This window comes from Pelophylax lessonae (genome assembly GCF_965119305.1).
Source record: "Pelophylax lessonae genome assembly, chromosome: 6".
NCBI classification, from domain to species: Eukaryota; Metazoa; Chordata; class Amphibia; order Anura; family Ranidae; genus Pelophylax; species Pelophylax lessonae.
The window spans coordinates 92,108,889-92,126,589 of record NC_138773.1 but is presented as its reverse complement, the minus strand read 5'-3'; the positions used below and the strand labels follow the sequence as shown (position 1 = coordinate 92,126,589).

General features: G+C 40.4%; 1 protein-coding gene across 1 annotated transcript in view; it reads right to left on the bottom strand.

The window, feature by feature from the left end:
• Positions 1-1,166: 1,166 nt before the first annotated feature.
• IL21R (interleukin 21 receptor) overlaps positions 1,167-17,701 on the bottom strand; it is a gene marked incomplete at its 5' end in the record, with an annotated part of 40,275 nt that continues 23,740 nt past the window's right edge. Inside the window, one exon of the mRNA XM_082261701.1 lies at positions 1,167-3,166. Coding sequence (XP_082117827.1) covers positions 2,345-3,166 — 822 coding nt within the window. The 3' untranslated portion in view covers positions 1,167-2,344. The remainder of the gene's footprint in view (positions 3,167-17,701) is intronic.

Sequence of the window (17,701 nt, the reverse complement as noted above, 5' to 3'; positions counted from 1 at the left end):
ACTTCCAATATATACAGTCTCATGTGTTTGATTTCATTATCATATGCAAATGAAATTGCATACAGAACATAGTCAACATACCTTGGTCATCTGGAAAGAGACAATAGGTGAATGAGACTGCAACATTATCATAATTAACTCAACAAACAACAAGCCCCCAAAACAAAGCCGAATACGTATTCCTAGAGGTGTAAAGACAAGACCACCTCCAAACAGATGACAGCAGAAGACGTAGGCTCGCCCGTCTTCGTTTTCAAAACTTCTTACTATAAATGTCAATACACATCCCCACAGTAGACAATAGCTGAGTTTGACGTGTCTCTCATTGTGTGGAGAAGTCCTCTGCTGCAACAGGCAGCTTTAGGCCTGTAACAGTGATCTCAGTCTCAGAGTCTGTATCTTGGGGTGACATGGACCGAGTCCAAAGCAACACCACTCCCATGGTCCTCCAGCATATACCCCCACACAGGTTATATGTCAGAATAGCTGGTTTCGTCACAGTGCATCTGTCAAAGAATTCTAAATGATCTCAGAAACTCATCTCAAATGCAAGTGTGCACTTTAAAGTATTTGCACATATACACAAGCACTTATACTGTATCCACTTACTTGGTTGTTTATACTGTGAGCCCTTTCCTGAAATCAGCCCTGCTAACACAGATTAGTTGTTAGGGTAGTTGTTGCCATTGGTATTCCTAGACGACAATAAGTATCCATGTTGCATCTCCAAAAAAAACCTTACCACTGATGAGTAAGTCACAATAAAGGGCCTTACTCACGCAGGCTGAATACCGGGGCGGTTCGGTAGAAACCGGCTGACATTTGGCCCATATTTACGACAGCCAGTCCGACAAAAGCTTGTCAAACATCCGGCTTCTGTCGAAGTAGCATGACTAAAAAAGGTCTGCCAATCGGCATCCGATCAGAGCGCTTAGCCAATGGCTGAGAGTGCTGACCAGTGTGATCCGGCTGGAGAGGGGGCAGTCCCCCTGTCAGAACACAATAAATCAGCGGGGGAGATCGCTGTTCCAAAATCAGATTGTTAGTACAGTGGCTCCTCCTGAGCTCTTCAGTTTTTTTTTTGTTCATCACCCTGGGTTGAACGAAAAAAAAAAAAGGTAGTGTGTTCTAGGCTTGAGGGGCCAAAAGAACGGAGAAAAGAACATAAGAACACAAGAAGAGTTGTTGCAAATGGTGACCAATGAGGTATTATGTATTATTCCCTAGGAAAATCAATTAGAGAATAGAGTTGCTCACTGTTAGCAAGCACTCCAGTTTTATTGCTGTTATCTTTTCACTTTTTCTAATAATTTCAAGCTGCAGTTTCCAAAACAACATAAAAAACTGCTTACTGATACTCCTGGTAAGCAGTGCACAAGCAAGGCCAGCAACAGAAAGCCATCCATTTATTAAAACAGAGAGATCTCAAGCATTCAGGTGTTCCTCGTGTCTCAATTATAGCACATACTCTACATACATTCAATGGTGGTTTTCATTTGTACAGTATATGCTAGCTATGCACTGTGTTTAGTGCTTAGCTAACAGAGTTCTTTTTAGATGGAAGCCAGTTAAAAACTTTATTATATTACTCAAGGGAGATTGCAGCGGGTGGAAACTCCAGTCTGGCTACCTTGTCCAACTTGAAACAATGGCCATCAAGGCAGGAACACAAGAGATCAGTTTTAGGTAGCTTTTTTTGATCCAATACTCTGACCTTACTATAGGTTTGAAATATTTGAATGGAGAGGGCTTATGCTTTATCTCGAATCAGAGTTGTCAGTATTTGCTACATCAATAGGACTGCAACTGTATGAGAGAAGGCAAGGTTAGTTAAGCTAAAACAAAATAATACTAATAGAAAAAACACAAAGACATTAATTTATGTGTAGGCATTTCACCTTAAAGTGAAACTATATCTGAAATATTTTGATTTGAATAAACTGGATAAGGGTTAGTGCCTCTATTAGGCTTTAGCTGTTGTCTGTGTCCTCTGTTGGGAGTGGAGTTGATCCTTAAATTTGGATGACGATTTCATGAATTTAAAAGTCCTGACCACAATCCCAATATCCAGATTAAATTTAACATTTTAGATTTCCAAATGGTTTCTGGGAGAAAGGAACCAAAGGCTTTATTGAAATCTGTTCCTGCCTTATATTTGCTTCTGCTATTGCGTGCATGACCTTAGCTTGACTGTCAGTGCCACTGAATCCCATCTTTCCATCTTAGTTTTGCTAGTTGAACTTTTAAAGAAAGTAGTTCTGGCTGTTTTCCCATACAGTGCCTGCATTGATCAAACCATTGGATCCAAAGATACACAAGTATTTAAAGACCCAGTAGAGGTACTTTACTCTACTAGATTTTTTGTTGTGGATTCAGCTAATACAGAATGATCTGGCACCCACTGTTTCACATAATTTCTTTCATATATTTCTTCTTCTCCACTGTAGGTGTCTGAGCTGAGTGGTTTTGGTGGTGTGCCATTGTTTCCAAAATCACTTTCCACTGGGCTCCCACATTCAGAATCACAAAAACCACTGTCAATGGTGTCCAAATCTAGGCAAATCCTAGGATAGCCAAAATCGGCACTATTCCCTGAGTCTGGAGAAAAGGCATTATAATTGTCATTGTAAAAAACATTTTCATCATCATCCTGGCTTGGAGAATCTTGAAACTCCCATCCTTCTGGTGAAGCTGGCACCATGTCCAGAATACTTATATTTGGTCCCAGGAAACCTTCTTGCAGATGGAATTTAGAGTGAACTGAAAGGTTTGTGGCAGCTTGAGAATCTGATTCATGGTCAAGCATGGGGTTCAACATTTTGCTGCTGTCGCTGTCAAGGTTAACAAAAGGGTAGCTGCCATCTCCAGTCTCATCCGTGGCAGCTTCCAGACCATCCCTGGTGTTGAAGTGAGGACAAGGCTGAGTGCCCATGGGTAGGCTTCCAGAGACCTTCTCTAGAACTGCTTTATTACAGTCACAATCCCTGCAGTTTTGGCTGTCTCTATTTGAGCATGGCTTGGTAAGTAAAAACTTCTGCTTTTCCAAGCTGTTGAGATCCTGCCTGGATGCATTCTTCAGCAAACCTTGGGTATAGACTTCAAAGATTTCTGGGAATGCCATGCTATCAAATGGTGTTGCTTGGTAGTAAGAAGAACCCAACCAGCTCTGAAAAATAAATAAATAAATACATAGATGAATAAGCCACTCATTGTGTGGCAGTAAAAGACACTTTCTGGTTACTTCTGTCAGTTATAATTATCTAGCTAATGAAATAATGAAAAATATTTATTTCACAAGTAAAGGGAATTTCTAGAAAATTTGAATCCCCCTATCTGCAATTACAGATTTTGCCTGCTGGTGTTAGCTAGTATTAAAGCCTAAGTTTAGAAAAAAAAAAAATAATAATTAATACAATTTGAAAAAATTTATAAAATAAAAAATAAATAAATTAATTAAAAAATTTTATTTATCCACCTGTCCTTTTCCTTGATGGAAGCTGTAGTGCAGCTTCTATGCATGGAGGAGGGGGTAGAAAGGGCAGGAATAGTCCGTACCCTTGATGAGTGCTTATGACAGGCCCAGCAGCTGCAGGTGTATTGGGGGCCGAGGACTAAAGAACTGAACTAAGACAGCAGTCACCAGCACAAAGGACACTTCTTTGAATGTAAGTACTGCCCCTTGTGCTCATTTTCTAATTTAACTAAACATGGGCTTTAATGACAAGGTCTAAAAATATAATGATTCTCTAGATTGCAGGATGAAAGAGATGAGTTCAATTTTTGTAATCCAGTATAATTTCAAACTTCAGAAACAGAACCATCATGTTGCTGCTTGCTGCTGTTGTAGGAGCCTATGGAGTGTAAATACATGCATACATATGGAGGAGACCCAGTAAAATTAGGACTTTTACCTTTATTTAGAAATGCATATCTACATATCATGGAAGCATATACTCTAGCCTCGATCACACTGGGTGTACAATACCTTAAGCCCATGCAAGGCCAGGTGTTCTGTGAAGGTAGCCCCACTTATATCTGTTGGAACACAGCTGCTGTGTTCCAATAAGACAACCGTGTGGGTGTGGGTGCGTGCAGGTGCCTGTCCCTAAACACACACACTGGGTGAGTGCGGGGACACGCACCCACATCAACATGGATTTCATATTGGGACACAGCAGCTATGTCCGTGCAGCCACTGTGTCCAAATAGCCATCAATGAGATTTTCTGCATGGGGATGCATGGAACATCTGTGCATCCCCATACAGGTAAAAATGGCCCTGAACAAGCGTGTGGTATTGTATGGCCAAAGTGATATCAGAAAACACTCTGGCCTGTAGATGTCATTTTTTACATTTTTTACATGTACAATTTTGTTTATATTCTGACAAGTTAGTTCCAGTTCTTGTTCCTGCTTGTGGATGCCTAAAATTGTTAATTAAAATTCTATGAGAGTGCATGGAAACCAATCCGCTTCCAGCTTTTATTTTCAGTTCTTAACATAAAGGATAAGTTTACCTTTCTGAACATGTTACATGTTACACTCATTATTAGGGTGTAACACGTTCAGCATGAGACCCCTCTCCCCCTGATCCTCCACTCTTATGGCAGCAAGCAGGGGATCTTCTCCCCATACTCGCTACCACAATCCAAAAAGAGCACGGCCATGTGGGGCTCTGCCATATGGCAGCGTCATTGATTCACAGATCCCTGTGAATCAATGAACTACAAGTACCAACAGCCTCTGTGGCTGTAGGCATGAAGTTTTAAATGAACTACCACAGTGCTGTTGAGCGCCTTGGGAGTTCAGTGATTCTTCCTGTCAGTGTAAAACTGCCTGCTTGTACTTTGTACAGGCAGACAGCTTACAATTACAGTCTGCAGGAGACCTGCATGGCATTAGCGTTCTGCTGAATGCTGGTACAATGCTTTGCACAACCCCCACCATAATCCCCCCTCCACCAAAATATTTAGACCAGTACACAAAGCAAGGTCCATAAAGTTATGGATGAGTGAGTTTGGGGCTGTGGAACTTGACTGGCCTGCACAGAGTCCTGACCTCAACCCGATAGAACACCTTTGGGGTAAATTTTAGTAGAGACTAAGACTACGGACCTACGGACCAAGACTGGGATGCCATTAAAATCTATGCGCATGTAAAGGTAGGTGTCTCAATACTTTTGGTAATATAGTGTGTATATTTAGAGGGGTGGAGGAACTTTACTGGCCTGCACAGTGTCCTGACCTCACAAATGCGCTTCTGGAAGACTGGTCAAACATTCCCATAGACACACTCCTAAACCTTGTGGACAGCCTTCCCAGAAGAGTTGAAGCTGTTATAGCTGCAAAGGGTGGGCCAACTCAATATTGAACTCTACGAACTAAGACTGTGATCCCATTAAAGTTCATGTTTGTGTAAAAGCGGGCGTCCCAATACTTGTGGTAATACAGTGTGTATATACAGTATATATATATATATATAATAATATATATATATATACATATATATATATATATATATATATATATATATATATATATATATATATACTGTATATATATATATTTTTTTTTATAATATTTAAAGAAAAACCTCTTTCTACAAACATATTGTAAGTTCCTACAGAGAGCGTCTCCCTTTTTGACTGTCTCATCCCCTAACTCAAGGGTGTCAAACTCAATTTAATCGCGGGCCGCATCAGCATTAGGATTGCCCTCAAAAGGGCCGGTTGTATCTGTAAGACTAGATTTCAAGAGCATCCCCTACCCTTACATAAGACGTCAAGAGCCTCTCAACCATCCCCCACCCTCCCTTACATCACAGTGCACCTCCCTTACCTTGTGGTGCTGCTGGGAAGAAGCTGGAGGCATTGTTGGAAAGCAGAAAGTATAAGGTCTGCAGGAGGACTGGAGCTCTCCTGCAGCTACAGGAGAGGTGCGAGGGCCACATAAAATGGCCTGGAGGGCCGGATTCGACCCACTGGCCTTGTGTTTGAAGCCTGTGCCCTAACTGAAACTCCCTGTGAGGTTGTACAGTGTAATTCCACGTTTTTGAGCATTCAAGAGTTGTGTTTTATATTTTGGATCTAAATGCAACCTATCGTTTTTAATGGGCCTGTACACACAGACATGTGAACTTGCACTGCGTATAGATCAGGTAAAAAAAAATACAAAAAACGGCATTGCTGGACAGTATTTTTGTGCATACGTGTGTACACCACATCCAAAGAAAAGCAGAATTTCTATGCACATGTGTGCAAAAAACGCGTAAATATGTGCAATTATCATACTACTAATTCTTGCATTTTTATGCAGGAATCTTCTGACACCAATCTGATGTTCATACATAAATATTGGATGCAAGTCCCAGGAGTGAGGCTCATCCAGCCATATGTGTAGTTGCTGAATATTAGTCTATTCTATAGTATATTGGGAAAACAATTAGGGTTAGGCTGGAAAAACACAGAAAAAGCTAAAAGTAGTTATTATATAAATTATGTATTTGCAGTATTTTGTATTAACCTCGCTAAGAAAAAAAAAATGAAGAAAAAAAAAAAGTAAAGCAATAAACATAAACACTACTACTGTACATTTTTCAAAAACTGCAAACAAAGGAAATATTATTTCGTTGCTCGTCCCACAGGTGTGTACATATAGCCTTTTATCTTTCTGATATGGTTAATGGTTACTGTTAGTATATATTTTGTATTAACCTTGATAAACCACATCCTCCATGTGTGAAGTGACATTCACAATACAAACCATGTGGGTGGAAAATGTATTACTTAAACATTTTTTAGTGGTTTGGTTAGTTATTTATGCCCAAATATAGTAACTATTGCATTTTTGAGAAAAAGATAATTTTTTTTAACCTTTCTGCTTATTCTCCATTAGAAAGTTGAACCAATTGTCCAGTACTTTACACAAAAATTAAATGGCGGTTTGATTTGCATGATGGCTTTTACTGCCATTTAGATTTTGTTTTTTACCAAAAAAAAGTACATAATTATTCCTTATATTAAAGTGGTCAGTGGTTATGGGATTAAAATTAAATAAATCCTCCCTGTAAAAAGAAATGCTGAATACTTACCTTTCTGGTGTCAAATGCCTACTACCCTGCTGCACATTGTGATTCCTCCCACTGGCTAGTACTTATGTAGGAGCCAGTCGAAGGAACCACAGCATATGGTGTGGGTTGGGGGGGGCAGGTATTCGAGAACCCTTGGAAGTGCGAGTATCTACAGCCAATAGGAATCACACAGGGAAGCTTAACCTTAATTTTCAGCCTTAGTGATAGGATCACTTTAAAAAAAACGTGTATTTCACCTTGGAAAAGACACCTTGGAAAAGAACCTAAAGCTGGGTGAATACAGATCAAAATTTGTCCGATTCAGCAGTGACCGGCCAAAGTTCTATCTTTGTGTAGGCCTCTCAGTTCAACAGAAGCCAATGATGCCAATCATTGGATTGGCTCCTGTCGAATGGACCTTCTGGAAAGCCCTTTTCAATCAGCCAACCAGCTGCAGTTCTGATCTGTGTATTCTGACAGCAAAGAGTCCCCAGTGTCAGTATACAATGTCCTGGTATGGGGGGTGGGGGTATTTCTCTATCCACTTTGCTTGTGTTGATACAATGATCTGTGTGTACCCAGCTTTAGCTATTAAAAGGGTCTGTTGAGTTCTGAGGGATCTAACACACCTGTACACATGTGCTTCTGATCTCCCATAGCCACAAATATACTTCAGAGGCTTAACTGCACATGTAGCCTTAACTCTTTTATTCACATTCCACAGAGAAAGCAACCCACTAGGGTTGATTTACTAAAACTGGACGGTGAAAAATCTGGTGCAGCTGTGCGTGGTAGCCAATCAGCTTCTATCTTCAGCTTGTTCAAATACGTTTTGATAAATAACCTGGCAGCTGATTGGTTTCTGTACAGAGCTGCACCATATTTTGCACTCTCCAGTTTTAGTAAATGAACCCCAATGTTACAGACCTATGTGGCCTTCTTCAGCTGTAGACAACCAACAAGTACAGTTAAAGTGATTGTAAAGTCAGAAGGTTTTTTTTATCTTAATGCATTAGGATAAAAAACCTTCTGTGTGCAACAGCCCCCCTCAGCCCCTCTAATACTTACCTGAGGTCCAGCTAGATCTAGCAATGTTGCAGGAGTGTCTCGGCTGCCCTGGACTTCCCGCCTCATTGGCTGAGACAGCAGCCTGGTGCTTTTGGCTTCTGCTGCTCTCAATCATAGTCAGTCAGCCAATGTGGAGAGGAAGGGGGTGGGGCCAGGCCATGGCTTTGTGTCTGAATGGACACAGGGAGCTGTGGCTCAGCTAAGGTGCCCCCCATAGCAATCTGCTTGCTGTGGGGACACTCAACAGAAGAGAGGGGCCAGGAGAGCCAAGGAGGGACCCGAGAAGAGGAGGATCTGGGCTAGTCTGTGAAAAACCACTTCACAGAGCAGGTAAGTATAACATATTTGTTATTTCTAACTAAAAAAAAATCTGAGACTTTAGTATCACTTTAAACTCTGTAGTATATTTAGGACTCGGTTATGCTAGCATTGGTCCTTCAACGTTTGATCTGTGGTGGACCACTTTTCAGAGGGCATTTGATAGGTGGTGAGGAGGCATTATGTTGACTTCTCACTGCCTGTCGTAACCCCTATAATCCACTTGATAGGCACTGCCCGCTAAATGCAACAGCATTTTTTTAATTCTAGGCGCAGCCGCAATGCTGTGCACGTGTACACCCACCTCTGTTGCTTTGCATCTTAAGGGGGATTGTTTGGGGCCGTAAAAATGCAACTTAACCTTGTTTTTTTACTGCCCCCTGACTTTCAGTATTAACGAGCCCTGAATACTTTTGAATTTCTAATCAGATTGGGGGCTCTGAGATATCTGATGAGCTCCTTTTTTTAAAGAAACGGGTAGCAGTTTTGTATAAAATGTATTTTTTAATATTAATATTATTATATCATGACATCCTCCTGGAATGCGCCTCTTAAAGGGCAACTGCACCTTACCTGAGCCTATACTGAATTGCATCTTGCCTGAGTTTATATTGAACTGCACCTTACCTGAACTTATACTGAACTGCACCTTATCTGAGCCTATATTGAAATGCACCTTACCTGAGCTTATATTGAACGGCCCCTTGCCGCACTATTGTGTTTGTGTCTCTGACTGTGCTTATATCAAGGGGGTTGATACTCGCTGATACCAGTTGATACCGGTTGATATCAGAGTTGCTGGACTCGCTAGCGCAGGGGTTGCTGGAGATCGGACCGTAGTAACAGATGGACCGATTCGTGGAGCGGGGCCGCTCTCAGAGCCTCCAGACCAGCAACATCACCTCAGAGGTATCTCACACAGGCAAGTCACCTGATGGGGCTACTAATCTGCCTATCATTTCAGCTATACCACCTATGAATACCATGTCTACCTTATCTACTACATATCTCCCATCTGATGCATATGCTTCCTCTGTCACTTCCATATCCACCATATCCACTGCATCCACTACCCGCTCGACGGGGGTCCCTAAAATGGTTATCTCTACATCTACAACCTATCCTGTGGAGGAGGACTCTAAGATAGCAGATGAGCTTCAATCTACTACCAAGACACAGGAGGAGGTGAGAGAACATGTGATAATGAGTACTCATACCCAGTCTAACATTTCTGAAATTCGCTCAGAGGACCCATCGTGTTGTCGGATAGCGGAGGCAGTAGCGGCATTGTTAGCACCTACAATTAAACATACAGTGGAAACAGCAATAATGCAGGGGCTTACACAGATACAAAAAGAGCTGCAAATGCATAAACAGCAAATACAGGAAGTAGAAATGAGAAATTCCTCCTTGGAAGATGAAACTGTAGATAACAGCAGAGATATATCTGCACACGACAGTGCTCTGCAATTATTGCAAGAAAAAATAGAGGACCTAGAAAATTGTTCTAGACGAAATAACCTCTGTATTATTGGGGTCCCAGAAACCTTTCAATCTGAGGCGCTTACTCATCTCTGCTCCGTTACAATACCAAATGCATTAGGAATAACAACCACGTGTGTAGTGGAACGAGCACACAGGATCGGCAGTTTCAAGGAAGGCAAGAACAACTCTAGGCCAGTTATAGCAAGATACCTGAACTATGCAGATAAAAATCTTATCTTCCAGCAATTTAAAAAACAGCACAAATTACAGATTGTCACTCCACACTAATCTTTGCAGATTACTCAGCAGAGGTATCAAGGAAACGTAAAGCATTTTCCATAATATGTACAACTTTATACCATCACAAGATAAAATTTACATTGGCTTACCCGGCAATATTATATCTTAACCCGGCAAAAGATGAACGTATATCGTTCAAAACCCCGCAGATGCGGAGAAGTAACTTATTTCTATAAATATACCTGTGGAAGAGAGTTTGCTCTAAATTAGAAAGGCAGCTTTATCCAGGAAAGCACGGACTGATCTTTCTAGAGACACTAAAAGAAGGCCAAAACAGGTCTAACAGCACAAGCTGATAAGCATGGGGGAGACAATAACCTACCTACCTGGCAACGGGCATAGATAATAGAAACGCTTCTGCTGAATATATAGAATGGAAATTGGATTCAGATTGATAGATGGATGGCCTTAAATTAATCTAATCCTTTTGGAAGATTTCTCCTTTTTCGTTCTTTTTCTTGGGTACAGTTTGTATTTTTTTTTGAAAGGCCTAAAAGACCATATAATGGATAAAGGGTAATGACTGCTTGTTACACTCTCTCTTTAAGGTGAATGACACCCTCACGGTTTGATATCACGGGTTAGGAGCTGTTCGAGTTCGCACTCCTTCACATGTAGAAAAAGGTGAAGTCAGAAAAAAATTTTAGCATACAGGAGTGCCCCTCTCGAGGGACCTCCTGTTTTCTCTCTTCTTTTTTCTTTCTCTCATTTTTTTTTTTTTTGGTGTTTTTTATTTTCCTTTTTTCTTTTCCTTTTTATGTTTGTGTTACGCCTTATTTAATATTTCTCACACTGCATAACCAACATTTGGGAGAGATGGTAGACCCTTGACTGAAGTATCTAAATTACACTTCATACATGTACAGCGATATTGAATCTTATTGTCAGTTAATATGGCCCCCTTGAATATTATATCATGGAACGTGAAGGGCTTACATTCTCCAAATAAACGAATGCGTATCCTTAGACATCTAAAATGATTAAAAGCTGATATAGCCCTTTTGCAAGAAACACATTTAGGGGCAGACACATTCCATTACATGAAAAAACTATGGGTTGGGGAAGTGATAGGCTCACCTGCGATATATCGAAAGGCAGGTGTATTAATTCTTATAAACAAGACGCTGTCCTGTAACATACACTCAGTACATACAGACTTACTGGGTAGGAAGGTATCAGCTGTAATTCAATTACCTGAACAATCTCTTCAAATTTCAAATATATATGCACCTAACTCCCCTACTAAGGCATTTTTGGAGGAGACAGTAGCATGGCTCTGTCAGGATCAAGCTACATACTATATAGTAGGAGGGGATTTTAATTCAGTTATGTACCCGCGAGAAGATCGTAAAACAGGGTCCTTACTCCCTACCCCTTTAGTTCAGACCTCTTATGAAGAACGTACTACGTTTCTTTTCGATATGATGGATTCTTTGAAGCTAATCGATTTTTGGCGTCTTAGCCATCCTATCGAAAGGGAATATACTTTTTTTCATACCCTCACAATTCCATGGCTCGACTGGACTATCTGTTTTGTACACAAAACCTGGTTCCATATATAACCGCATCAGACATTTACAATATAGCAATATCTGACCATGCTCCCATATCGATGTCCCTAACATTAACATATAATCAGAACCTGCCAAGAATGTGGAGATTTCCAAATTACTTAGCAGATAAAGAAGAGTTCATTTATTTTTTACAATCTTCTTGGGCTGAATATCTACTACATAATGGGGAAGAATGTATTGACCTCATATTATTATGGAAGGCGGGCAAAACAGTTCTGCGGGGCAATATTATATCTTACACTACAAGATATAAAAAGACTTTAATGTCCACTTATATACAACTTAGTGAACAACTATGATTAGCTCAACAGAACATGACACAGTCTAACACCCCAGAAAATATAAATCAGCGGCATAACGCTAAACAAAACTTTGATCTGTGGGCAGAAAGAGTGGAACAGATAAAGCATTCATATCTAGAAGCCAAATTTCACCGGTTTGGTAATAAACCTAGTAAGTTGATGTCAAGATTAATAAAGGGCCCCCATACCACTACACAAATAACTTCCCTTTGCGATTTGCAAGGACAAGTCACCCATTCTCCCACAGCCATCACGGCTATATTGGAGAAATACTACGCAGATTTATATGCTAAAGGTTTCATAGACTCAGAAGCAGCAGTGGAATTATTGAACGATATAAATCTTCCCTCCCTTTCAGAGGATCAAATAGGCTTGATCAACGCACCGATATCTCAAATCGAAATAAGCAACATTATTAGAACATTAGCGAATGAAAAAGCCCCGGGACCTGATGGCTATACGAACAAATTTTATAAGGAAATGCTGGAACGTTTGCTACCCCATCTTACATCTTTGTTTAATGAACTATGGACAAAAGGCACTTATCTCTCAACAGGGTACGAAGCATATATTAAACTTATCCCAAAAAAGGGTAAGGATATTCTACAGCCTGGTTCGTACCATCCAATTTCGTTATTAAACATAGATGCAAAGATTTTGGCTAGGTTGATATCCACTAGAATAGCCGTGATTCTACCATCTCTCATTCACTAGACACAATCAGGTTTTGTTCAGGGCCGGTCAGCTACTTTAAATATTCGAAAGGTTATCGCAGCTATGGAACATGCAAAGGCAAACCCGATGAAATCAATGGCCATAGTTTCTCTTGATGCAGAAAAGGCCTTTGATAACATCAACCTGGAGTGGCTATTTCTGAGTTTGAAGAGATTGGGCTTTACGGGATGCATCTTAAATTTCTTGCAAGCCATGTATGCTAAACCAACAGCCAAAATTGTATCCTCAGCGGGGATCTCTGCCTCTATACCCTTACATAAGGGTACGAGGCAGGGATGCCTGCTTTCCCCGATTCTTTTTAACCTTGCCTTGGAGCCCTTATCCAGATTTTTCCTGGAACAAGCCCCAATAGAGGGTATCCAAATAAGGATCGAAGAAATAAGAACGGCATTATTTGCCGACGATATGCTGATATTTACGTCTAATCCCCAGGCTGATTTAAAAACCATACAACACATCCTAAATGACTTCGAAAAACTTACAGGTCTTAAAGTAAATTATAATAAGAGTGAGGTTCTTCCGCTTACTTTTCCTACTATACTTCATTGGGATACATCCTGTCCTTTTCCTCTTGTACAATCATATATTACATATTTAGGAATCAAAATTGGCAGAGATTTGTCCTCATTGTATGTATTAAGTTTTACTCCATTGCTTGAAAAGATAAGGAAAGAACTGCATATGTGGCAAAAACTACCCCTGTCATTCTTCGGGAGATGCCACTTAATTAAAATGATCAGTTTCCCACGCCTATTATATCAGTTACAAACTATACCGCTTCTATTGAAGCATAAAGACGTTCAAACTTTGAACAGAGCTTTTTCAAAACTTATTTGGCAAGTTAAACGTTCCCGAATTTCGCTAGACAAGTTGCATCTCCCGAAGAACACAGGGGGGGTGGTCTTCCGGATGTTAGACTGTATAATCTTGCATGTTTGATGAGGTATGGGTTGGATTGGCTTGTGGAGGGAAATTGCTATGCTAACAACACTTTGGAGGAACAAATAGCTTATCCTATGAGTCTGGCGGGTATTCTGCATAGTAAATTTTCATCCTTATCAAAAACTATACAACAACACGTTTTGCTAAGAGATACCTTTATAGCCTGGAGAGAAATTCGTAAGAAATTACATGTACCACTAGGTATTTCAAAGTACTTACCATTGGTGGGAAATCCAATGTTTCCTCAGGCAAGGGATCACCTAGCCTTTGAACATTGGAAATCTAAGGGCTTGGTGAAAGCATACTCTTTGATACAAATGGAAAGTGGGACCTCTAGACTTGAATTTAAACCTTTTCAGGTTCTTGCTGCAGAATATGATCTTCCTAAATCGCATTTTTTGGCCTACCACCAAGCAATTTCGTATATATCTTCATGTGCTTAAAGCTTGTTAGAGGGCTTTCAACATACAATGATGGACACCCTGATACAACAGAGGTCCTATTCAATATCTATGATATTTAAAACCTTGCAGGATGAACTGCTTCCTCCCTCTACAGATAGGCTTTTTGAAAAATGGCATACAGATTTTCCTGGACCAGAGTTTTCACACCTGATACTTCAGGGCTATGGGCATATCAGTACACTTACGGTGAATGAAATGAGACTCAATTTAAATTTATTCATAAAGCCTATATTCCAGCCCTCTTCACCAGAGATAAGAGAACCAAAGCAGTATGCCCTCTCTGTATGTCAACGAGGCCCACATTGGCTCACAGATTTTGGCACTGTCCCAGAGGGATTCCATACTGGGATAGGGTGGTGCATTATGCCAATACGGTAATGAATACCCGTCTACGGAAATCCCCGTATCTCATGTTATTTAGAATTAACTTGCTGAATACTACTGCCCAGGTGAACTTACTGCCTACTGTCCCCCCGTGGACACATTTATGTTTTTTGGCGGCTAAAAGGACTATCCTAAAATCATGGATTCAACCTAGCCCTCCTACTCTATCTGCTCTCAAAAGGAAGCTTCGGTCATTACTGTATGAGGAACGTATGGATACAGTCTTACAACATTATATTCCCACAAAAAGGTTTTTTGACAAATGGCAACCTTTCATAGAGCAAGAACTTATGGACGCGGATATTCAATATTTTATTAAACCTTTCAGACTCACAGACTGGTATTTAAAGGCGGAAATAACAGGAACCTTGGGAAAATTAAAAATAAGTGTTTTGTAGGTCCGACCATTACAATTACTCTCCCTCTTAACTTGATCAATTGACTTATTTCCCGTTTATATTAAGGCCTTATACATATGTATGTAACGGTGATGGATCAATATTCTAGGATACATATGAGAATACCCATTTCTAGGTAAAAGTAGCCAAATGGACCAGCCTGTGTTAAGATGTTGAGAAATTACATTTATCTTTTGTATTATACTTTTCCCCCTTTTTTTTTTTCTCTTTCTCTCTCTCTTGTCTTCCCTTCTTCTTTTTCTTTTTTTCTCTCTTTTTTTTTTTTCTATCAGAGTATAGATTTTGATATTGTGATCGTTATTTTTCTTTTTTTTTGTAGAAAAAATATTTAAAGAAATTCTTTAAATATATCAACAGCAAAAAAACTAGGGCTGAGCATATTGCGCACATAATTAAAGATGATGGGAGGATGGTTACAGAGGACACTGGAAAAGCAACCGTGCTGAATGTTTTTTTCTCGTCAGTCTTTAGGGTACACTGACCATGACTGTATGGTTAGTAGTAATACACAGGACTTGCCACTATGGCTAACAGAGGGTGAAATCAGGGAAAGGCTGGATAAACTTAACACAAACAAATCACCAGGCCCGGATGGCGTACATCCGAGAGTACTTAAGGAACTCAGTAAGGTTATATCTAGACCACTGTTCCTGATCTTTGCTGACAGTATTAGGACAGGAAATGTACCAGGGGATTGGAGGAAAGCAAACGTGATTCCGATATTCAAAAAGGGGCAGAGGCATATCCCGGGAAATTATAGGCCTGTCAGTTTGACATCAATAGTATGTAAACTTCTGGAGGGGATGATAAGGGACTATATCGTAGAGTTTGCTTAAGACAACAACATCATCAGCAGTAATCAGCACAGGTTTACAAATGGGCGTTCTTGTCAAACCAATCTCCTAACATTCTACGAGGAGGTGAGCTGTGAGCTAGATAGGGGCAGACCAGTAGATGTGGTGTACTTGGATTTCGCTAAGGCGTTTGATACAGTTCCCCACAAGCGCTTAATTTATAAAATAAGGTCTGCAGGTATCGACAGCAGGGTTTGCTCTTGGATACGGAACTGGCTATAAGGGCGTGTCCAAATGGTGGTAATAAACAGCGCATACTCAGACTGGTCTGAGGTAGTAAGCGGGGTGCCCCAGGGCTCAGTCCTGGGACCAACCTTGTTCAATTTATTCATAAACAGCATTGAGGTCAGGATCAGTAGTTCGTTATCAGTTTTTGCAGATGACACAAAATTGGCCAGGGCAATAACTGCACAGCATGAAGCAGATATCCTACAAAATGACCTGGACAAAATAACGAAGTGGACAACGACATGGCAAATGAGGTTTAATGTGGAGAAGTGTAAGGTTTTGCACTTGGGGACTAAAAACATAAAAACACAATACACGTTAGGAGGGGAACCCTTGGGGGAATCAAAAATGGAGAAGGATCTGGGAGTCTTGGTTGATGATAGATTAGGCAACAGCATGCAATGTCAAGCGGCAGCTGCCAAAGCCAGCAGAATATTAGCATGCATAAAGAAAGGGATGTATTCCAGAGATAAGACTATAATCCTTCTACTTTATAAAACTCTGGTCCGACCGCATCTGGAGTATTCTGTCTAGTTCTGGTCGCCAGTCCTCAGGAGGGATGTGTTGGAGCTGGAGAGTGTCCAGAGAAGGGCAACTAAACTGATTAGGGGATTGGAGGACCTTAATTACGAAGAGCGTCTGCAATCGCTTGATTTATTCTCCCTGGAGAGGAGACGCCTGAGGGGGGACATGATAGCAATTTATAAGTATCTCAATGGGGATCTCAGCTTAGAAAAAAAGCTGTTCAGTCGAAGGGATTGCATGAGGACAAGAGGGCATACAATGCGATTAGAGGAGAAGCGTTTTAACCTCAGGCAACGTGGGGGGTTCTTTACTGTTAGGGCTACAAGATTGTGGAATTCTCTACCACAAGAGGTGGTTTCTGCGGGAAGTATGGTGGCTTTCAAAAGACTCTTAGACGTACATCTCAAGGATCAGGACATTCAGGGCTCTGTGAGATGATTACAGCCACACACACCTACACAGGTTGAACTGGATGGACTATTGTCTTTATTCAACCTCACCTACTATGTAACTATGTAACTATGTTGGTTATAAAATTAACCACTTTACCCCCAGCCCTATTTCGGACACTTTTTGTTCACAAGTTAAAACCAGTATTTTTTCCTAGAAAACTACTTAGAACCCCCAAACATTATATATATTTTTTTAGCAAAGACTCTGGAAAATAAAATGTCGGTCATTGCAAAATTTTTTGTCACGCGGTATTTGCGCAGCGGTCTTTTAAACGCCATTTTTTTGGAAAAAATTTGAAAAATCACATTTCACTAATTTTAAAAAATACTAAACAGTAAAGTTAGCCCATTTTTTTTTGTATATTGTGAAAGAACATGTCACGCCGAGTAAATAGATACCAAACATGTTACGGTTTAAAATTGCGCCCCCCCGTGGGATGGCGACAAACTACGGTCAATAGAGATCTCAATCTGCGACGCTTTAAATTTATTTAACGGTTACCAGTTTTGAGTTAGAGTGTAGCTCTTTTTTTTAAATTATTGCCCACGCTCTGGCGATCGCGGCGATACCTCACATGTGTGGT